The sequence below is a fragment of the Mauremys mutica genome, chromosome 6 (genome assembly GCF_020497125.1).
Source record: "Mauremys mutica isolate MM-2020 ecotype Southern chromosome 6, ASM2049712v1, whole genome shotgun sequence".
Lineage (NCBI taxonomy): Eukaryota > Metazoa > Chordata > Testudines > Geoemydidae > Mauremys > Mauremys mutica.
This window is the reverse complement of record NC_059077.1, coordinates 15,300,616-15,323,936: the sequence shown is the minus strand read 5'-3', so window position 1 is coordinate 15,323,936 and position 23,321 is coordinate 15,300,616. Positions and strand designations below refer to the sequence as shown.

General features: G+C 43.8%; 1 protein-coding gene across 2 annotated transcripts in view; it reads left to right on the top strand.

Annotated features, from left to right (window-relative positions):
• Positions 1-23,321, top strand: part of MYO5B (myosin VB) — a 353,047-nt gene that overhangs the window by 162,524 nt on the left and 167,202 nt on the right. For both annotated transcript variants that reach the window (XM_045022478.1, XM_045022477.1), the window contains exons 5-6: positions 8,981-9,137; positions 22,511-22,654. In XM_045022478.1, coding sequence (XP_044878413.1) covers positions 8,981-9,137; positions 22,511-22,654 — 301 coding nt within the window. The remainder of the gene's footprint in view (positions 1-8,980; positions 9,138-22,510; positions 22,655-23,321) is intronic.

The following is a 23,321-nucleotide window of genomic DNA, read 5'->3' as shown; positions in this document are numbered from 1 at the left end:
TCGACGTTCTGGAGTCTACACTAGGCGTGATAAATTGATCCTGATAGATCGATCACTACCCACTGATCCGGCGGGTGGTGTAGACATACCCTCATAGTGACTTGCCACCCTGGCTATGCTCTATTTTGAGACCATTCGCTTGATCAGAGCTAGGCACGTATGTCTCCTCAAGCTAGGAATTACAACCCCAGCTTCAAGTCAGGCATATATATATTCAGAATCTTTGCCTGTTCTGGTCTGAATACAACCACATATTGTTTGCTTTCCCCCCGTCCCTCCCCCCTCCCTCTTCTAGTCCTTGAGCAGGTATTTTCCTCATCAAACTGTCCACAGTGACACCTACATCCTTTTTCCTTTGACTCCCTTATACCCTGTGGCAAGGGTATTCTTTGCCTGTTTTATGTGCAAAGAATTGTCTGCATTTTAAAGTAGCATCTTTCATCAAGAATCAGTCTTTGGGGAAGGGGGATGTACTGTCTGATGTGTCAGACAACCGATTGCTGCCACAGAGGGAAAACAAAAATCAGTTCATTGGAAAATATTGACTGAATTTTAGAGAGAAGGCATTTTCTTTTGTAGAAACTGTCACTTTGATTATTCTTTTGTAATCAGAATTTAACTAGTACAGTAGCTAGTATTTCAAATTTTAAAAAAAAGGGGGCAGAAAACCTCAACAGGCCTGGAGAACCTAGCTGACTCATTTTGAACAGGAATGGGTCAGTAGTTAAGGCAAATCTTTGTGAAACTTCAGAAAAATGTGAACTGACAAGCTGATTGTATTAGCAGCAAATGGTGTTTGCTCTGTCTTTTATCACACTGTAATCCACTGGGATCAGTATGTGTGGGTGAACAACAGTACATTTAAACAGAAAAGACAGGAGAAATAGCAAACAGCACTCAAAATATTACAGAAATGGCCAGTTCATAATCTAATACGAATCCCATTGATATGGTCTGGATCCAGAGTTTGTGGAATGGACTCCTGGAAGAATTATTGATGGAATCCCCCATTAGGTGGGATATTTAAAACTAGACTAGACAAAACTTTAGAAAAAATACCAAAGGGAAAAATCTTTGTTGGTAAGGTGATGCCTTCCATCTCTAACATCTGATTTAAAGTGTCAGCATAGTAATATATGTGTGTCTGAGAGAACTTTTTATCCTCAAAGTATTTTAATTGCTATAAAATACATATATACATACACACATTTAGTTGTTTCTTTCTTTCTTTTTAAATGTACTGTCATTAACCTGCTATTTTGCAATTACAAAATTCTCAGAAGGTAGTAGCAGCAATGGCCCAACTATATACAGTAGAAAAATGCTCAGTTCAGCCTGGAACATTGCAGGGAAAGGAGAGTAGTGACAGATGTGGCCCGCTGAAAAATATTTAAGTGGCAAGGATGTGCTCAGGATTGCACAGGATACAAATACAGAAATAGTCCCTGCCTTGAGATTCTGATACATCTTGCTGGTGGTCGTAGCCTTATAACTTGGATTTTACAAGTCATGCTTAATTGGCTCTCAAAGACTGTGCTGTGGGTAATTTCCTTTTCTATGGCTTTAGACATTTGGTCAAAGCTTCACTCTGCATAAGGCACCTTTTTAATTTGAGGAGGGATGGGGAATTGTAACTATATCAGAAAATCAAATCTTTGTGGGAGATAATACAGCTCTTGTGCACCATCTTTCCTGCAAACTGTGCCCCCAAATGCCTTATAATATGATGGAAGCGTTGTAAAAATAACACGGAAAGATTAAGAGGAATCGGTAAGAGAGAAGAAGCGTTCAGCTGCGATTTGAGAGGGGATGAAAAGTCCTGAGGCAGAGAAATACAGAGACATTGGCACATGGCAAGAGGAGAAGGCTCTTGCCCCATCAGTGGCAGGACAGAAGAGGCCACTGCTGGATTAGGAGCAAGAACAAGGAAAAGAGAAGGGTTCAAAGTGATTGAACGTGATTTTCTGTTGCCTTGTGAAGTCATTGACACCTGTACAAAGCAAGTGTAGAATGCAGCCAGAGCTGAATGGTGGCATTTCACCTCCAGTACAGATAACTACGCAAGCTGCATGGTAGTGGGGAAGCAGTCTGTGAGCTAGACAGCTGCCAAAGAGCAGCTAAAGAATTTAGCTAGCACACTTTATTGACCAATGATTGTTTTATTTTCCACAGTTCAATAGGTGCCCCAACTATTGCTATAATCCTCATGAACTTAAGTCCATATTAGCAGGCACTTTTCTTGTAGAGATAGGAAATCTGTTGGGTTCTGTTATAAATAAAACCACAAGAATGGGTCCACCAAGCCCAGGATCCTGTCTTCTGATAGTGGCCAGTGTCAGATGCTTTAGAGGGAATGAACAGAACAAGGCAATTGTTAATGACCCAACCCCTGTCGTTGAGTTCCAGCTGCTAGTAGTCAGAGGCTTCAGGACACCCAGAGCGTGAGGTTCCATCTGTGACCATCCTGGCTAATAGCCACTGATGAACTTATCTAAGTCTCTTGGTCTTCACAACATTCCGTGGCAACCAGTCCCACAGGTTTACTGCACTGTGTGGAAAAAGTACTTCCTTATGTTTCTTTTAAACCTGCTGCCTCTTAATGTCACCCCTGGTTCTCGTGTTATGGGCAGGGGTAAATAATGCTTCCTTATTCACTTTCTCCACACCATTCATGATTTTATAGACCTCCTTAGTGGTCTTTTTTTCAAGCTGAACAGACCCAGTCTTTTTAATCTTTTCATAGTGAAACAGAGATGGTATGTAATGGGGATCGACACTGGAGTTATGTTCCTCATACACTGTAATCCGATTCTCACAGGCAGAATCCTCAGCACTTCTAAAAACACTCCACCACTGCCAGGCCTCCTCTAGCATGCTGTCTATTTGAAAGCTTTGGACTGGTTCTGCTTTCCTTACACACCTAAAGTTCCCCTTGACATAAGCGGGCACTTCTTGTGTGCAAGGAATGCTGTATAAGCTGCCTAAATGGGGATCTCAGTTCTTCGTCACATTGCAGTGGAGAAGGTGAACTTTCTGTATTGTAGTTCACGCTATATGGGAGGTGAATGGGTACCTTGATGAAGGACACCATAAAACTATTTAAATAAGTACCTGTGAGAGTGTGAGACCCCAGGGTCCCAGATGTCCGTCCAGTTTGAGTGGTTGGAAACACTTATGGAAAGTATTGCTACAGAAGCATTTCTAATGCTGGCAGATCACAGGACAGTAGGACATAAAATCCTTTCCACCCACCCCAGCCCAGCCCCTTTGTACTTCAGATAGCGGCCAATAATATTCTGTCCTGAGAACAAGAGCTAGAAACTCATGCTGTGTATCAGCTAGATAGCCCTGTGTTCTGCCTTCAAATGTATCCTCAAATCATTCGCCTGTATGCCCAGCTATCTCTGGGAGAGCAGCTGCTAAACTCCATGTCAAAATTGAAGGGGTGGTAGTGGTGGGAGATGCTGTGTGTTCTCTGGAAATACATGCTTCTAAGATCTGGTATCTTGCAACTGGGCTTTGTCAGGGCTAGAACTTTAAACTTTATTGCTGGATACTATTAGAAAAATCATGGCTTCGTCGCTCCAGTGCTGTATGCCATTCATTTCAAGCTGTGATAGATCACGACTGGGGACTTTAAAGCAGTTATAATTCCCTCCATTCAGTAATGCTTTATTGGCTTCATTAGATAGCAAGCTCAGATCAGTTAACTTTCATCTCCATGTCTAAAATAAACAAAACAAATGTTTCTGTGATGCAATAGATACTGTATGAGGGGCACTCTAGGAGTAGGTAGGTGATAGGAAACAATAGTCCTCTAGCAACACGTAAGAGACCACAAGTAAGCCAGCTTGAGATTTTAAGAACCTTTAATTGGTTCTGAAAATAAGACTACACCACTTTCTAAAACTTTATTTTACATAAGCCTATTGAAAAGGATAAACATACAGTTAATTTTTCAACTAGAATCAACCCATAAACACATTTTTGGGGCATCTAAGGTAACACCGAAACGATTCAACACTGCAGAGACCTCCATGGTTTTCTTTCACAGGGTCTCTGCTCTAATCTCTTTTGTTGAACCAATTAGAAAGAATGGGTGACATCTTGGTCCCATGGAAACTGATGGTGCCAGGATTTCACTCCGTGGTTGTAAATGCCTCTGGATAGGACTAGTCTTAAAACAGAAAAATGTAGACTGCAATAACTGACTGCACACTACACAATAAAAGCACACTTTCAGCTAGTAGCATTACTTCTTTGAAGAACAGTAGCGATTTGTGACTTGTTTAATGACTATCTTATGTTTCATTTCAGTGCATTAAGACTGCAGGATGAGTAATAGGCTTTGCCGTTGGAAATAATATACTGGGCTGCTTTTATCCTGTCCTTGCAAACTTGTGTGTTTGCAAAATGAGTACAGTAAAATATGCAGTGAAAGAAAAGGTGTGCCATGTCTTACATGACAGTCCTTATGGGTGCAACAAGATATTCAGAATGGCGTGGGGATTTGTCAGCTGCAGTCATCCTCTTACATTAAATTGTTTATCCTTGATCAGGCTGCTTGAACATGATTTTTACATCATCTATATATGCTCCACTGAGCTGATGTGGCTTTATTTTCCTGATGCAGTATCAGGACTGATCTGCAACTGCCAGTAGTAAGTCTCTGGGTACGTCTACACTACGGGACTATTCCGAATTTGCATAAACCGGTTTTGTAAAACAGATTTTATAAAATCGAGTGCGCGCGGCCACACTAAACACATTAAATCGGTGGTGTGCGTCCATGGTCCGAGGCTAGCGTCGATTTCTGGAGCGTTGCACTGTGGGTAGCTATCCCGTAGCTATCCCATAGTTCCCGCAGCCTCCCCCGCCCCTTGGCATTTCCGGGTTGAGATCCCAGTGCCTGATGGGGCAAAAATCATTGTCGCGGGTGGTTCTGGGTACAGCCTCACCCCTCCCTCCCTGAGCAGCAGACAACCGTTTCGCGCCTTTTTTGCTTGGTGAACTGTGCAGACGCCATAGCACAGCAAGCATGGACCCTGCTCAGCTCAATACCGCAATCGTGAATGTTTTAAACACCTCGCGCACTCCCGTGCAGTCCATGCTGGGGCTCTTTTACGATTCTCAGGAGACTGCATTGTTAACTGTGCTGATGAGCTGTGCGTGGTCACCTGTGCTGATGAGATCTCCACGCTGGGGAAGCAGGAAATGAATTTCAAAACTTCGCAGGGCTTTTCCTGTCTACCTGGCCAGTGCATCCGAGTTCAGAATGCTGTCCAGAGCGGTCACTGGTGCACTGTGGGATACCACCCGGAGGCCAATACCGTCGATCAGCGGCCACACTAACCCTAATCCGATATGGTAATACCGATACTAGCGTTACTCCTCTCGTTAGGGAGGAGTACAGAAACTGGTTTAAAGAGCCATTAAAATCGATATAAGGTGCCTCCTAGTGTGGACGGTTGTGGCGTTAAATCGGTTTTACGCTCCTAAAACCGATTTAAACGCCTAGTGTAGACCAGGCTTCTCCAACAGTTGGGGATGGGACACTAGATGGGGAAGGCTCTGAAAGAATTCTTTCCCAGATGGCTGGTGGGTCTTGCTCACATACTCAACATATTTGGGATTGGGAAGGAATTTTCTCCTGAGGCAGAGACCCTGGGTTTTTTTTGCCTTCCTCTACAGCGTGGGGTCACGGGTCACTTGCAGGTTTAAACTAGAGTTAATGGTGGATTCTCTGTAACTTGAAGTCTTTAAATCATGATTTGAGCACTTCAGTAACTCAGCCAGAGGTTAGGGGTCTATTACAGGAGTAGGTGGGTGAGGTTCAGTGGCCTGCAATGTGCAGAGATCCGACTAGATCATGATGGTCCCCTTCTGGCCTTAGTCTGAGTCATTCTTATCTGTCTTTTCTTGTGAATTTATTGGCAGAGGAAGACACTTGTCCATTAGGAGGGGAAAAATCCAGGAGAAGCAGTGGAGATCGATGTATTATGTATGTGACCTCTTTCTTCCTCACCCAGCAAGAGATAATCTGTTCTTCTGCACTTTGGGGCAAATTCCAGAGCCTTTTGCTTTCTGTCTTTCCCTTTTGCATATGAGAATACACTTCTTTCTTTCCACATATAGGTGTTGAGCCTGTTGATTTCATGCTATATGTGGCAAATGACTCTCCACAGGAAACCCAGCAAATAGTTCTTTAGCAAGAGTAGCATAACAGCCCTCACGGATCTTTTCACCAGTTGAACTGCTGTACTTCCCTCCTTAGTGGCTTTAAATCACTTCCTCGTTTTGCTCCGGGGATGCCACTATTATGGCCTTCAACTAAACAGTGCTGCTTGTCATATTTATTGGGTACCTCTTCTCTGTGCCTGGAGCTAGCAATAGTTACCAGTTCCTTTTATTAGGTGTTTAATGTGGTACTGCTGTTACCTGGTGGCCTCCTCTCAAGTCAGTGCTTCCTATAGCTCATTTCACAGTGCACCATACTAGGGAGTCCAGAAGTGAGAGATCAATATGTTGTCTAATAGTGCCTCACCCTGGCCTTGTGAGCCATTCAGATTTACAGGAAGGGCTTGGTATTGACTCAACAAGAAGCCTGGAGAGCAGATAGCTATGCACTAGCAATTCATAATCTAGATATGTGACCTGTTCCGTCCTTGGGAACGCACTGGGACACTGATTCCCTCTGAACTGTTTGCTGCTTGGGTGAGATCACGCAGTTTCCAGGCACTGTACTTCACCCTACTTAATTAACTGTCCCATAAACAGAGACCATGTAGATATGACCTGGAATCCACACTGGCTAATGTTCTTTAAGCAATCTGATCAAGCTGCCCAGAGTATCTTGGGATTCCTCTCTCTAAAGTATAGTGGTGTCTGGTGGTAGCTGTTAGAGTTAGTTGCAAAATAGTTTCCATTACAGCCCCTCTGTTTTCAGCGGCTCACTCTTTCTAAAAGTTGCTTTTTGTGCTGAAATTTTCTATGCTTGATCTTTATTCAAAGATTTTTTTTATCAAATTCCATCCAGCTTCTCTGAGTTCAGAAAAAGTAAAGAATATGCAATTTACCAGGAAAGTGGTGAGACTTATTACTAGTGTGTTGTAATATTGCTTAATTTTACATAATTATGGATGAAAAGATTGTGTCCCAGATTCTGATTCCAGTTACACTGGTGTAAATTTGGAGTAAGAATCTTCTCCCAGAGGGAATTGCATACACCTAAAGGGGATGAAGTTAAAGCCATGTATGTAAATATTACTTAGGCATTGCCTGATGGCTGAGTGCTTGACTGAGGTACCTGAATGTTGCATTAACGTGGGGTGGGTTGTTTGGTTGGTTTTTGTATTTTACATTGAATGGAAATCCAGCCTGAAAGTCAGGTGAGGGTATTTGCCGTGTACTATGTAGTAAATTTAATGTTCTACAAAACCTTTGACATGTAATGTGCCTGTGGCTTCCCGAAATAGCTTGGATGTTCCTGGGCTTGTGATGCTGAAATCCTGGCCCCGTGGGTGACATCCAATAGCAAAAGTCCCAGTGGGGCCAAGATTTCACATGGCGGTGCTGATTCCATCACCCTTATGCAAGCTGAGTAGCTAGGGTTGCCAACTTTCTAATGGCACAGAACTGAACACCCTCCCTGCCCCACCTCTTCCCCGAGGCCCTGCCCCTTCCCTGAGGCCCCGCCCCCCATCCCCTCTCCCTCGGTCACTCGCACTCCCCCACGCTCGCTCACTTTCACTGGGCTGGGGTAGAGGGTTGGGGTGCAGGAGGGGACTCCGAGCTGGGGGACAGGTGCAGGAGGGTGCAAGTGCGCTGACTGGGGGTGCGGGCTGTGGGGTGGGGCCAGGGATGAGGGGTTTGGGGTGCAGGAGGGGACTCCAGGTTGGAGCTGAGGGGTTGGGTTGCGGGAAGGGCTGTATGGGGTGTGGGCTCTGGAAAGGAGTTTGGGTGCGGGAGCGGGATTAAAGCTGGGGCAGGTGGTGGAGTGTAGGAGGGGGTGCGGGCTCCAGCTGGGGGTGCGGGCTCTGGGGTCGGGCCAGCGATAACGGGTTTGGGGTGCAGGAGGGGGCTCAGGGCTGGGGCAGGGGATTGGGTTACAGGAGGATTTGTGTGGGGTGTAGGCTCTGGGAAGGAGTTTGGGTGTGGGAGGGGGCTCAGGGCTGGGTTTGGGCTCAGGAGGGGGTGTGGGCTCCAGGAGGGAGTTTGGGTGCAGGAGGGGGCTCAGGGCTGGGACAGAGGGCTGGGGCAGGGGATTGGGGGTGTGGGAGGAGGGACGGGGTGCTTGCTCCAGAAGGGGTTCCAACCTGGGGAAGATGCAGGTGGAGGTTTGGACTCCAGCAGGGCGGCTCCTACCTCCGTCGGCTCCCAGTTGGTAGTACAGCGGGGCTAAGGTAGGCTCCCTGCCTACCCTGGCTCCGCGCAGCTCCCAGAAGCGGCTGGCAGGTCCGGCTCCTAAGTGCAGGAGCAGCCAGGTGGCTCTGCATAGTGTGCACTGCCGCGCCCACAGATGCTGCCCCTATAGCTCCCATTGACCCTGGTTCCTGGCCAATGGGAGCTGCAGAGCCAGCGCCTGTGGGCATGGGCAGCGTGCGGAGCCTCCCTGATCACCCGTGCGCCTAGGGGCTGCAGGGAGATGCTGGCCATTTCCGGGAGCTGTGCAGAATCAGGGCAGGGCAGGGAGCCTGCCTTAGCCCCACTGCACTGCCAACCGGACTTTTAACGGCCTAGTCAGTGGTGCTGACCAGAGCCTCCAGGGTCCCTTTTCGACTCAGCATTACAGTAAAAAACCAGATGCACGGAAACCCTATGAGTAACATTTCATTCCATGAGCGTGTTAATTTTTGAGATCGGAGTAAGGGGGTGGCAGGATCACTTCAAGCAGAGGGCCTGAAGGAATCCTTCAGAAGAGACAACCCAGAGATTTACAAGGAGATGAGTTTATAAAAAGCCTTTCTCCTCTGACACACAGGGATGAGAAGAACCAGTCCATTATCGTAAGCGGAGAATCCGGTGCTGGAAAGACAGTCTCTGCCAAATATGCCATGCGCTTCTTCGCATCCGTTGGTGGCTCTGCCAGTGAGACCAACATTGAAGAGAAGGTCCTTGCATCCAGTCCAATCATGGAGGTAAAACTGGCCCAAAAGAAGTTACAGTACATAGAATTTCATTCTACTTTGAGCAATCTGTGTGCATTTGTTTCTAGTATTCACAAATTGCACCAATTTAGTGTGGGGTTGCTTCAGGGTTGGGATCCTCCCTCTATCTTGTAAATGGAGGTTTCTGTCATCCTGTTAATGTACAGGACCTGTCTCAGTTTCAGAAGTGAGATCCAGGAATAGGAAAATATAGCTATTTTAACTAGATTTTCATATAATTATTAAATATAGTCAGGTTTTTTTTAAAAAATAATTGGGATTAACTAGTTCAGGCAACTTTTTATGTGTAGGTCACCGGTTTAAAATCTGTCACAGGCTGATAGTGACTATAAGCTGTTAAAATGTCTGTTCAGTGACCCACTGTATGTGAAGTATGCTGTTGGGTCTCTGTCTAGTTCTTTATCATGGAGATGGGAGTGGAGGGAAGCCCACCACAACTGGCCCACTTGTTGCCAGTCTCAAGAGTGAGGCCAAGGATTGAATGCTCCATGGAGACCGTTCGAATGATCTCAGTGTTGCTAGAACTGTGCTGATGATAGCTGGGTATAAAAAAGGTTGTAGGTAGCAGAGTTCAGATAACGCTGCAGACATGATGTTTGTGTGGCCTTGTCGACGTCATTAATAATCTATCGTCTTCACCTTCATTATCCTCTCTTTTCGTCTTGTAGCATCCCTAATGTTTTCATTAATTGCATATATATAGAGAGAGGTTTCTGTTGAATCTATAGATTGAATCAACCTAGACCTACTTTTTTCATAGTCTCTTATTAGCACTTATTGGTGATAGTAGTATCTGCTGACTAGGCACGTGGAGATCTCTTTTGCCCTGAACTAATTTATTTATTTTTTTCTCGCCTTGCTAATGAAGGCATTTCTAGGGCATCCATCACTGTGGAATTTACACAGCTTGAATTGACGGGGTTAAAAATATAATCCCTGTCCCAAAGAATTTAGTCTTGTTTATTGATGTTAAAAGTAAATATTCTGCAACCCCCAGCATCAGCATAACTTTAAATGATTTTGAGAGAGGGATGTCTAACCCGTGAGTTTAAAACTCAGTGAAAATGCTGGACAAACAGGTGCATCTAACAATACACTGGCAAGGATGTTGGTGGTGCTTAAGAAATATCGGTAATTCATAATAACCCTATAGTGGTCAGGTTTAGCATTAAATGTATTTCTGATAACAGTTCCATAGCACACCCTGCGGTCTAGCTCCTTCCAGCTTCATACTGAGGGCACATCACTTAAGAGTTCTGACAAAGGCAGGTGGTGTGGTGGAACAGAGACAGGGAGAAACCTCTCTTAGGGTATGTCTACACAGCAACTAGACACCCACCTCACAGGGTCCAAGAGCCCAGGCTCCAGCCTGAACCCAGAAGTCTACACAGCAATGAAACAGCCCCTCAGCCCAAGCCCTGTGAGCCCAAGTCGGCCAGCACAGGCCAACCGCAGGTGTCTAGTTGCTGTGTTGGGGTACATCTATGCAGTGGGGAAAAAAAACAACCCACAGCAGCAAATCTCAGAGCCTGGATCAGCCGACTTTGAGTTTGTGCTGTGGAGCTAAAAAATATCAGTGTAGATGTTTGGGCTCAGCAGGCTGGAGCCTGGGTTCTGAGACTCCCCGTCACTGGGTTTAGCCCCCAAGCTCCAGCCAGAGCCTGCATGTCTACAGTGCTATTTTTAGCCCTGCAGCGTGAGCTGCCGTCAGTTGACCTGGGCTTTGAGACTCACTGGCTATGTCTACACAGCAATGTAAGGCTACGGTTAATGGGACTCGAGTCAGCTGCCCTGTGTCGGGGACCCCTGGGCTTGAGCAGCTACATTGCATTTTAACCCTAGGTTAAGAATTTTCTGACCACTAAGAAGCACCTGAGGGCATAAACTGCATAATGAACTCCTTTGGTAGCTGTCAGTAGAATAAGTGCAGGGTGGGAAGGCTGTAGTCTGAGAATTGAGCTCTTCAGCTCCAGGCTGAGTCACGTTGGCAGGAAATGCCCATGTGCACTGGTTCTGAGGGTATTTAGGACGTCAGTCTCCAGGGCTGTCAAACGATTAAAATGAAACTTCGCAATTCTTAATTTTTAAAATAGACGTTCCACGAAGATGATTTGTTTGTTGTTTTATTTATTTTTGTCTCTTTTGTCTTGAAGTTTGGCATAAAATGTAGGTTTCAGAGGAAAAGCGTGCACACGCCGCAGCCTGGCTGCTGCCGGCTGCAGAACGGTGAAGTGCATCCCCAGGGCTTGTGCGCAGTGTTCCTGCCCCCCAGGAAGCAGGGATAAGGGCTCCCTGGGAGGCAGTGGGGAAGTTTGGGGGCTGGTTCCCACTTGCTGCCCTGAGAGTGCATGCAGCCCAGTCGTCCCTGCACACGCAGTCTCAGGGAGGGCTCTGGGCTTGGGAGCAAGGGCCAGATTGCGGAGCAGGACCAAGTGGCCGCCCTGCAGGGCGAGGGAGCGGTAGGGCTCCCAGTTTCGAATGGCCAGGGGAGGAATGATCCCAACATCCTGATGTCCGGGAGCCACCTCCTGCCTGTCAGCTTTGCTCCCTGCTCTGGACACGCTCCGCACAACAATGAGGAGGAGCTGGAGCCAGAGCTACCAGTGTGAGAGGAGCAGGAAGGGAGACATTCGGCCAGACAGTAATGGCGCTTCTGGCTGCTGCGCTGGCTGCCTTCAGTGCTGCTCCTCTGCCACCAGGAACATCCAGAGGGCTGCTGGGGCCGTGGGCATACAGGGAACCAACAGAGCTCAGACTCTCCGGCCCTGCAGGGTCCTGGGCTCCTGGGTCTGAGCCCTAGGTTAGCACATTTGAAGTGTGGATGTTAGGGGAGTTTGGCTTGAGCCTGGGCTTAAATTGCTGTGTAGACATACCCACTGCTGTGGGTCTTTTTTTGCTGTGTAGACGTACACTTACATAACTTGAGACTGGTGTATTCGGGACTTCGTTGATTATAACCTGAAATCAAGGCTGAACTCTTACCCTGGCACACTGAGGCATTGGCAGTGGATTTAGGTTTTGGAGACGCAGATGATTTACTTGTGGGAATATTGAGCCAGGCCCTGTCCTTATCATTGCCATACTGGCTGCAGGGATTCTTACATACAATTGTTGGATGCATCTAGACTGCAGCTCTATTTTTATCCTTTCCAAAGTGACTGAAGAAATGTATAATAATGGCTGCATTTATTGCAGATATTGTAGGCACAGCACTTAGTGCCTATGCTGGGTCTGGAGAGCTGCCACTGTTGTACAATAACTTCGCTGCAATGACAGGCCTTTCCCATTTTGGGTGGCGGATACCCCCGCGATGCCCCAGTGGACACACCTGTACATCTGTAACAATAAAATGGATGTATTTTCATTGTTGTGAATTTTACAAAGTGCCAGATTGCCCCCGTTATGTGATGGAGGACTTCACTTTCTAGGGATATCCGTGTCAAGAGAGCACGCTTCCCTCACAGTGCCCCGACAACGTGCTTCAGCACGGGTGAGAAGAGACGGTTATTAGAGGTGAGAAGGGCGTTCAATCTCCAGCTCATTCAGTCAGCCTCTTTGCTTAAACGATCAACAAGGTTACCATTACCTTTCTAAGCTTTTTCTGCCAAGTGGATGGCACATGAGGAGCCACAGCCCTACAGTATATTAAGTGATGTGTCCAATTCTTAGTGGACTAAGTATAGACAAGTCCACCTCAGAAAACCACCATCACAAACTGTTAGTAATCAGCATTCTTGTTTGGCAGTCTCACCTGAGAGGTACTTCATTGCACTGGTAAGTTGTTGACCTTGATCGTATGCTCCTTGTGTTAGGGATCATGTCCTTCTACATGTCTGTAAAGTTCCAACACACTATGGGTGCTAGACAGGCACTAAATGAAATTGAATGATTGAGTGGGCATGGGTCGTAGGTGCTGACTTTTATTTTTCCCTGGGGGTGCTCCACCCCTGCTCTGCCCTGAAGCCCCAATCCCATGGCACCTCTTCCCCTGAGGCTCTACCCTTATTCCGCCCCGTCCCCAACACCCCCCCACCACTACTCTCTGCCCTTCCCCAAGCCTCTCCCCCAGCTGCCAAACAGCTGATCAGCGGTGCCCCATGGATCACCTGTTTGGGTGGGGCCTCGCCAAACAGCTGTGGCTGATGGGTGCTGAGGACCCAGTGTTTTTTTTCTGTGGGTGCTCCAGCCCCTATGGGCCTGGTGACTAAAACTATCCTCTAACCCCTGAAGGAGTAAGGGTTGAGGCATAAGCTGGCAGTAAGGGGAAAATTGGCACTGCTGCCCTCCCATGCTGTACCTGTCCCACGGATAAAGAGGGGGCACGAAATACCAGGAATGTCAGTATGGCAGCTATCACCAGCACGAAGTTCACTTGTCTTGAAAACCTGAAGTAACTGACTTGAACTAAGCTTTCCTAAATCTGAATGATAATTGATCACAGTGGGTCTTCTGTAAGTGTGTGTTTTATCATCAGCCCCATTCCATTTTAAATGAAGTCTCAGCTGTTACCCCAATGGTTGGTACCAGAGCTGTTCTGGCATGGAATCAATACCCTTTCCAAAGAAGCTCTTTGCCCTGTAAATACCCCTGGTTTGAACTTGTCAACCCTTGCGCGTTCCCCTTTCTTAGGCATTGGCATCCTGTGTCTCACCCATCTATTTTCAGCATGTTGTGGCTACCTTTCCTTTTACTCTGAGCACTGTTCTGAGTGTTTAGCAACCTCCACACATTAAGGGAAGACAGATAATCCATTCCAGCTAATCCTGTGCAACTCAAGCAGTTTTTAGTTACTGCAAATTGTCTTTAGTTCTGTTTTACTGTGCAGTTCCGCTGTGGCCGTCATAGTCCTTAGAGAGGGGGAGGACTTGTTAGGTCCTCTAGTCCATCTGCTTCCTAATGCGGGATTGTAACTTGGGTCTTCATCAAACTGTAGGTGACTAGAATACTGCACCCCCTTGTCATTCTACAGAGAACAGAACAGCTTTGCTCCCTCTTACCAGGACCCTATCTATCTCTCATTGGTAAAATATAGACACAGAAGGAGATCATCAGAGGTGGTCAAGATACATTTGATGCCTGAGTCGTTGGGAAATGGGGGAGGGAATAAGTGGCTCTAAGCCACCTTTCTATTCTTCCAATCCTGGGGCCATTCCGGTCCTCGTGTTTCTCTGGAGCAGTCCAATGTGCCTTCTTCAATAAGGGTTCTTTTTTTCTCGAGTGCTGAGAGCGCTGTCTTTATTATCGGCCTCCATTTTTCAATATTCTTCTCTGAAGGCTCCTTCCTCCACATGTGCTGAAAATAAATCTGTACTCTCTGCCAACTCTAATTTCAATTTGTGTGGCTAAGAGAATTAATTGTGGTGTATATGACAAAATGTGTTAGGATTCTGCTGTTCTGCCAGCAAGTGGTCTCTTGTTCCATTAAAAAGGAATGCACTTTCTCAATTCTGAGCTGCAGCTGAAAGCCTGCCAGCAGAACTCTGGCCTGACTTCTTTGACCTGGCCCACATATTGAGTTCTGACCCTAAGCCATAAGCACAAACGTCCTGTAGACAATTGACAGCAAGTGAAATAAAATAGAAAGATTCCCTTTGTCATCCCTCTACCAATTTAAGAGAAGAGAAAGAGGTTGTGCTTGTGTGCTGCAGATATAATGATTAAGGGTAAAATTTTCAAAAGCCCCTATGTCCCATTTTCAGAAGTCACTTAGGAGCCCAAGTCCCATTGACTTTCAAAGTGCCTACGTCTCGTTTGAAAGTGGGACTTAACCACTTTTAAAATTTTTACTCTAAATCTCTAATTTCAGTTACCTCAGGGGTTTAATTTCCCTCATTCTGGGAAATGTGCCGGGTTCAATCCATTTTTTAAAAATAATTTCACAAAAGCAAGTTAATGATGTAGGGAAAGGCAGTGTGTGGCTGCTAGACACAGAATCTAAGATTCTCCAGAAGATGAGCAAATTTGGGCCCTGATCCTGCAAAGATTAAGTAGTCCTTTTGACTTGAATGAAACTGCTTATCTGAACAAAGTTAAGCCAGTCAATGGGACTATTTATATGAGTAAAGCACATGCATTCGTGTTTACAACTTCTGGGCCTTATAGTTCAGGTACTAGTGTTCATGGCACCTAGATTCCATAGTAGGGCACTCATTAAATAAAACAAAATTAAACCTCCAGAGAGGTCACTGGCTCTACGAGTGCTGCTATAATTACGTTTAAGGATTTTTTCTTGTAAGCTCCATTATTTAGAGTTTTATGTCTTGGATATTGAATCTAATCTATGTTTAGGGTACATATCCCAGTAGTAGCTAACCACTACTTGGATACTTGTATATGTTGCCAACCACATGTTACTTGATATAACAGCTCTACAGCTCAATCTGATTCCAAAATGATCACAGAAAATTAGTCAAATGCATGTGTCCATATATGTCGTCGTCCTCCATGTCTTCGTTCATGCTGCTCCTATGCCTGGAACTCCCTTCCTGACCCCATCTGCCATGTCTTCTTTCTCACCTCTTTGAAATTCCTTCTCAACATCCTCTTCGAGAAGGTTTGTGTAAATGATAGCATCTCACAGTTAAATATAAAACCACGGTAGAATATTTCATTACATTCAAAACACATGCATGCCCCTCCTGAGTGACCCCATAATTTTATTGTACTCTTGTTCTTCTCCTCTTTTGTTTTCTCCATCCCATGTTCTCCTCTTGGTTTAGATTGTAAGTACTTGAGCACTTTGGGGGCAGAGAATCAGCCTTTAACGCTAGTGTAAAGGGCTAAGAATATTTATGGGTAGTAGAAGTAATCACTCAAACTATTTAAAAGAACGTTACAGTTTCAAAGTCAAGCCCTCAAAAGTTAGTAAATGGCAGAATTCAGGTTGCCTGTGCAACCAGTGAGTATTCATTATGATACCATCTTTACTTACAGGATCACATACTATTTTTTTCCACAGGACCCCTGTCTCATTCAGTGCCCACTTTCTGGCTGCCTGGGTAGACCTGAGGGTCTGATTTGCAGAAGTGCTAAGCAGTCACACTTGCAGCTGAAGTCAATGGGAGCTGTGCTTTGAACATATAAAGTGCTATATAATGTTTAGTACTCTGAAAAATCGGGCTCTTGGTATCTCAAATTGAGTACCAAAAATATAGTGGATGTTTTGACCTTAATGCTTTCTGTGCCTCAATTCCCCACCTCTAAAATGAGGATGATGATAATACTCACTCATCTCAGAGTTTTTGTGAAAATAAATTCATTGAAGTTTGTGTGTGTGTGTGTGTGTGTGCGCACACATTATAGGGCCTGTCTTTTTTGGGAGGTATTGATTTTATTTGGGTTTATTTTTAGCAATTTTTGCATTTTATATAGATGTCCAAAAATCTGGGTTTGAGGGACTCTCTCTTTGTATATACTATAATGAGTAAAGTACAGTATCTCTAATGAGTAATGTGTGTATAATATGCACTACTCATTAGAATATATGCAAAGAGTGTGTCCCCCAAAATCTGATTTTTGGACATCTATACAAAAAGCAGAAACATTTGCTAAAAATATACCCCAAAGAATTAAATCAATGTACTATAGCAACGAGCAGTCTCTTGTACTGTTTCCTAGTGTGCTTTAACATAGTGCTGTTTCAAAAAGTGCTGTGTTACAGCTCACTAGGGTATCTTTAGTTAGCACCAGCAGGGTCTACTTGGACCAATTAATGCACAGCCAGTTTAATGTGCTTTAGAAATCAGCCTCCTCTCCTCCCCCACCCACCCCAGTCCACATTGCTGCTCCAGGTACACAAGCCCTTACAGACAAGTAGCCATTTCAGGGAGCTTTTTGGTGTTTCTAGGATAAACACCAATTTTAATTATTTCTGTTGTATCAGGTGTTTTGTGGGTGTTCATTGGTTAAAACAAAATCCGAAGCCCTGCCGTTAGCAATGCTATTGTTTGTTTTTTATCTGTTTTTAGATTGTAATCTCTTCAGGGCAAGGATCATATCATCCTTGGTTGTATAGTGCCTCACTCAGAGGCAGCCTGGTCCTTTTAGGGGCCTTTGATTGTGGAGTTACCATTATACAAATAATAAATTTTTAGTAAAAAATAGTAAAGTTCAAGTCTGTCTGGTATCTCTGAGCATCCAACTTGGATTAGAGCCTTCTGGGAGGATCGTATTAAAACTAGTTGAATTAAAGGTGTGATAAAGGGGCAGATTAATTGTAGTTGATTTTTTTTTCACATTGCTCTGTGATGGAGTTATCCCCTGCAGAGCCATCTATATCGACCATGTAATCATTTCTCTGTTCCTGCTTAGTTGATCAAATCCAAATGCCTGTAATGGAGACTTACACGACATTGTCTGAAGCTGGGATCCCAGGGGGATTAAGTTTTAATGACAGATTTTTAATTTAGAAAGGTTTTGATGAGAGGATGGAATTAGTAAACCCTTTATCGTAGCTCAGATGTGAAGAGGCAAATCCTCAGCTGAGCGCCCAGCACAAGAAGTTTAGATGGTGCCGTGGAGATGTGCAGGGGGAGAATAATTCTTTTTCCAACCCCCTCCCCAAGCAGAGCACCAGCTCAAGAGCCACTCTGGTCACTTGGGAACCCTAAGGTACAGAAGTAGCACCCACAGCCCTAATGCTTCCTGTGCAGTCAGGTGTTATTGTGAAGTTACTTTAGAAGCTGCCCCAAGTTGTTTATCTTGGAAAAAGACCCCAGCAACCCAGCTCCTGTGGTCTTGATGCAAGAAGCTCATGATCTGCAGCATCCATGTCCCACCAAGGTGGTTTCGCACCGGAATGGCCAGTTGCTAGGAAGTTTGAGGGGTGTGTGTGTGTTGCTAGGGTTAATACAGAGGTTTGAGGTGTGTGTGTGTGTGTGTGTACAAACACTTGCACAGTTTTGCATTGGCCCCCAATGGAATACATGTCCAGTGTGGTGAGTCTTCTGAATCTCTAATTTCCTTGACTTTGTGATGAAACGAGCATCCAGCACAGATCCTGTGGCTGCTGCTAGCCCACCAAGCTCGCTTGGACTGTGGAACATATGTACCACCCCTTTTTTTTTTGCTCATCAAATCAGCAGTTTCTTCAGTCAGTGTTCAATGTTAAGGTAGTCCCGTAAGTGAAATATGAGCAGATAGAAATCATTGCATAAATTTCATATCATCTGATCATTCACAAGGACTTTCAGAATGTGAGGCTCTCCCCTTCCTACTAGCTCAAATGAGGCAACCTTCAATAGAAGTTTTCAGTCTCAGCAAACAGCTTCCCAAGAAAAGAAGCACAAAATTCAATAGAGGCCTGATTCTTTATCCGCTTAGTCCTTTTTAAGTCAAAATGAAGTTGAGCACATGAGCAAGTGTCCAGACTCTAGTAAAAAATGTGCTATTTTTACTTCAGGAGGAGGAGACCTGTGGTTTGAGTACAGGAGCAAGAAGTGGAAATCCCAGGTTCAAGCCTAGTCATTGACGCTGACTGATGCAATGTGTTGCTTTGAGCAATTCATTTATTTTTCTCAATGCCTCTATTTCCTCCCTTGTAAAATAAGGTTAATAATATTTGTTTGTCTGTCTGTCTGTCTGACAGATGTGTCGATCTGGGTTATTGATTGTAAAGTGCTTTAAAGATGTACTAAGTAGTATTGTGTTTTCCCTCTGCAATCTTTGTGTAATATGATAGTATCTCTAACATTAACTGACGTATGGGGGAAAAGGTATTATAGTTATAGCAAACTAATATGAACAGTATGGGCTGCCTTTGAATTCTTTCCAGCAAGATCTAGCTGAAAGCCATGATGCTGGCATGTGTGCAGTCAGAAATTTACATCAGACTGTTGGATTCTTTATGCATGAAGACAAACTGTTGTTAATTGGTGTGAAGACCTGCATGATGCCATATACACTCTATTGCATGGAATTATCAGACTCAAATATATATAAACCAGTTGACCCCCAGTGACTGAACCAAAGGGGGATATAAGCGTAGAAACCTTCATATTAATATAGCTGATGGTGGTTCACCTGCTGTTTTGGAGCTGAATGTCCCAAATCCTGTTCCAGTGGTTCAAATGTGCAGGTAAATTGACAGCCAGGATGCGTTCAGCATGCTGATTCCTTGAGTTTTCTGGCATGCATGGACAAATAAAGCTTTAGTAGCTCTTTCTCTAAGAGATGTTTCAGGCTTCTTATCTGACTTGTAAACACAATTCATGCTTGTGCAGTCTGCATCTCCTTCTGTCAGATGCTATAAATGCTCACTCTCATCTGTGAGCTAGATTATGACTGCAGATTAGGACTGTTAAGTGATTTAAAAAAATTAATTGTGATTAATCGCACAGTTAAACAGTACCATTTATTTAAATATTTTTGGATGTTTTCTACATTTTCAAACATTGACTTTAATTACAACACAGAATAGAGAGTGTATAGTGCTCACTATATTATTTTTATTACAAATATTTGCACTGTAAAAAACAAAATAAATAGTATTTTTCAATTTACCTAATACAGCTACTGTAGTGCAATCTCTTTATCATGAAAGTTGAATTTACAAATGTAGAATTATGTACAAAAATACTTGCATTCAAAAATAAAACAATATAAAACCTTAGAACCTACAAGACCACTCAGTCCTACTTCTTGTTCAGCCAGTCACTCAAACAAGTTTGTTTACATTTGAGATAATGCTGCCCACTTCTTATGTACAATATCACCTGAAAGTGAGAACAGGCATTCACATGGCACTGTTGTAGCCAGCGTCGCAAGATATTTACCTGATAGATGCACCAAAGATTCATATGTCCCTTCATGCTTCAACCGCCATTCCAGAGGACATTCATCCATGCTGATTACAGTTTCTTCTCAGTAATGATCCAAAGCAGTGCAGACCGATGTATGTTCATTTTCATCATCTGAGTCAGATGCCATCAGCAGAAGGTTGATTTTCTTTTTTGGTGGTTTGGGTTCTGTAGTTTCTGCATCGGAGTGTTGCACTTGTAAGACTTCTGAAAACATGCTCTTAAACCTTGGGTCAAGTGCTGTAGCCAACTTTAGATTTCTCACATTGGTACCTTTGCATTTTGTCAAATCTGCTGTGAAAGTGTTCTTAAAACGAACAACATATACTGGGTCATCATCTGAGACTGCTATAATATGAAATATATGGCAGAATGTAGGTAAAACAGAGCAGGAGACATACAATTTTCCCCGAAGGAGTTCAGTCACAAATTTAATTAATGCATAATTTTTTTAACAAGCGTCATCAGCATGGAAGCGTGTCCTCTGGAATGGTGGCTGAAGCATGAATGGGCATACGAATGTTTAGCATATCTGGCACATAAATACCTTGCAATGTCCGCTACAAAAGTTCCATGTGAATGCCTGTTCTCACTTTCAGGTGACATTGTAAATAAGAAGCCGGCAGCAGTATCTCCCGCAAATGTAAACTAACTTGTTTGTTTTAGCAATTGGCTGAACAAGAAGTAGGATTGAGTGGACTTGGAGGCTCTAAAGTTTTACATTGTTTTGTTTTTGAATGCAGTTATGTAACAAAAAAAAATCCTACATTTGTAAATTGCATGTTCACGATAAAGAGATTGCACTACGTACTTGTAGTTTTCAATTCACTTCATACTATCTTTTGATTGTCATTTACAGCGCAAATATTTGTAATAAAATGATAATATAAAGTGAGCACTGTACACTTTGTATTCTGTGTTGTAACTGAAATCAATATTTTGAAAATATAGAAAAAATATTTAATGCATTTCAATTGGTATTCTATTATTTAACAGTGTGATTAAAACTGCGATTAATTATGATTAAGTTTTTTGAGTTAATCGCATGAGTTAACTGCAATTAATCAACAGCCCTACTGCAGATATTGGCCAGTCGCAGCAGGGTAGTTTTACATTATACATAGTGGTCTCTGACATGCATGTAATCTGGCCCCAGAATTGGGATGGGAACCTATGAGCTTCCCCCTGAAATGAACAGAAGAAAATTGCAAGCTTAGCTTTTCTACCCTGCAATCTCTGCTGCTGATCACTATGGTGAGTATGAAACAAATAGGAAAAACAATGTGCATCATTCAGAATAAAGTTAGAAATGCTATTGCCAGAGAGACATTTCATTCTTTAAATTAAGCAGCAAAATATATTACTGTAATTATTCCATGGTCACTTTTAACCATAAAGCCCTATTGGCAGGCATTTGTATATAACCTATAACAGTAATACACTGGTTAAGCAGTTTTGGTTGTGTGTGTATCCTGGGGATTGCACGTAACCCAGGATCTCCCAGTGTGGCTGATATGAAAAGTAGTTGGACTTTTCTTTTACTTCCTACCAAGGATGGGGATGTACTGGGCAGCCTTCTTGCAGGTGGCTAGCTCCCCTTTCAGCTGAAGTCCCATTTATCTAAAAGCTTCCTTTGTCCTCTGAGTCTTTATCTAACCGGGTTTATGCTTTATTTGAACTAGACTCTCCTCCTGTGTTCCTAATGCTGACTCTCTGATCCATGAAAATCAATGGGAGTTAGGTACCTAACTCTCTTAGGCTACTTTCAAAATCCTAGCCTAGGCTCCTTGAGAATCCTGAAGTGGTTGTGTAAAACCAATAGACTCAGGGTAGTCTACAGTGGTGCTGGAGGTATAATTTCCAGCTCAGGTAGACATACCTATGCTAGTGCAGTCAAACTAGCACACTGAAAATAGAAGTGTAGCTATGGCGGTGAAAGCAGTGTGAGGGGCTAGCCACCCAAATATGTACTTAGGGTCTCAGATGGGACTATATTTGGGCCGGCTAGCATCTCCTGCCACTCACACCACAGCAGCTACAGGTCTATTTTTGGTGCACTAGCTCAGTTAGACCTAGTGTGGGATGTCTACCCATGCCGGAAGTTACACAAACAGCTCCAGTATAGACATATCCTTAGATACAGGTTCATGAAGGCTAAGGGGGTTTAAAAGGCAAGTCAGAGGACTGCTGTGGCCATGGAATGTCAGTGACATACTCTCTAATTATTGAGAATGTTATAACATTTCCATTAAGGTTCCAGTACTCTTCCACAATAAAAGTCTTTGAAACTAAATCAGCTAATGTTGATACAGTGAACTGGGCCATACTAAAGATCATCTAGGTTCTCTGCCTTCATCAATTTACTGCACTTTGAATTCTCTGACTACCTCCGTTTGGGAATTCTCTCTCTCCAATCCTCACTTGACTATCTGTGTGCTAGGTTTATTTATTTCTAGGCTCTGGAGAGTAAAAAACTGTCTTCCTGAGATAATATGCAAACTTACAAAGGGGATCCTTGTTCTTTATGTTGTGTTCTGTTTCATACAGGCAATTGGAAATGCTAAAACAACCAGGAACGACAATAGCAGTCGCTTTGGGAAGTACATTCAGATTGGCTTTGATAAAAGATACCATATCATTGGTGCCAACATGAGGACGTATCTGTTGGAAAAATCAAGAGTTGTGTTCCAGGTGAGTTATGCAACATTTTCCTTTGGACTCCTTAATTTTATTTTTATTTTTTTTAGTGAACTTGCATTTTTTTTCTTAAAGATAGATATAGATACATTAAAACCTTCCCTTTTATAAGTCAGACTTTTGGCAGACCCTGGCTTTGGAGACTAGTCTAACAAATTTTGACAGTTCTCCAGGGTTAGAGGCTGAGAACATATGATGGTGGTTTTGATTGTCAGAGCTGGCTTTGTATCAATGCTCTGTTTCCAAAAAGCTTTTTGGAACCTTAAAGAACATAAGAACAGCCATACTGGCGCAGATCGCTGGTTCACCTAGCCCAGTATCCTGTCTTCCAGCAGTGGCCGGTGTCAGATGCTTCAGAGGGAATGAACGGAACAAGGCAATTAGCGAGTGATCCATCCTCTGTCATCCAGTTCCAGATTCTGACAGTCAGAAGTTTAGGGGAACCCAGAGCACGGGGTTGCGTTCTTGCCTTACTCGTTACCCAGCTGCACTATAGATATGCTCGTGAAACATACCATGATTGTTTTGTACTTTGATTGTAAATGTAATAGCTGTTAGGGTACCCAGAGCTCATTTATCATTCTTTGTATTATTTTTTTAAATAAAATAAATGAACTGAATTGGAATGCAGAAAAAGAGATCACAGGAGAAATACAATGCA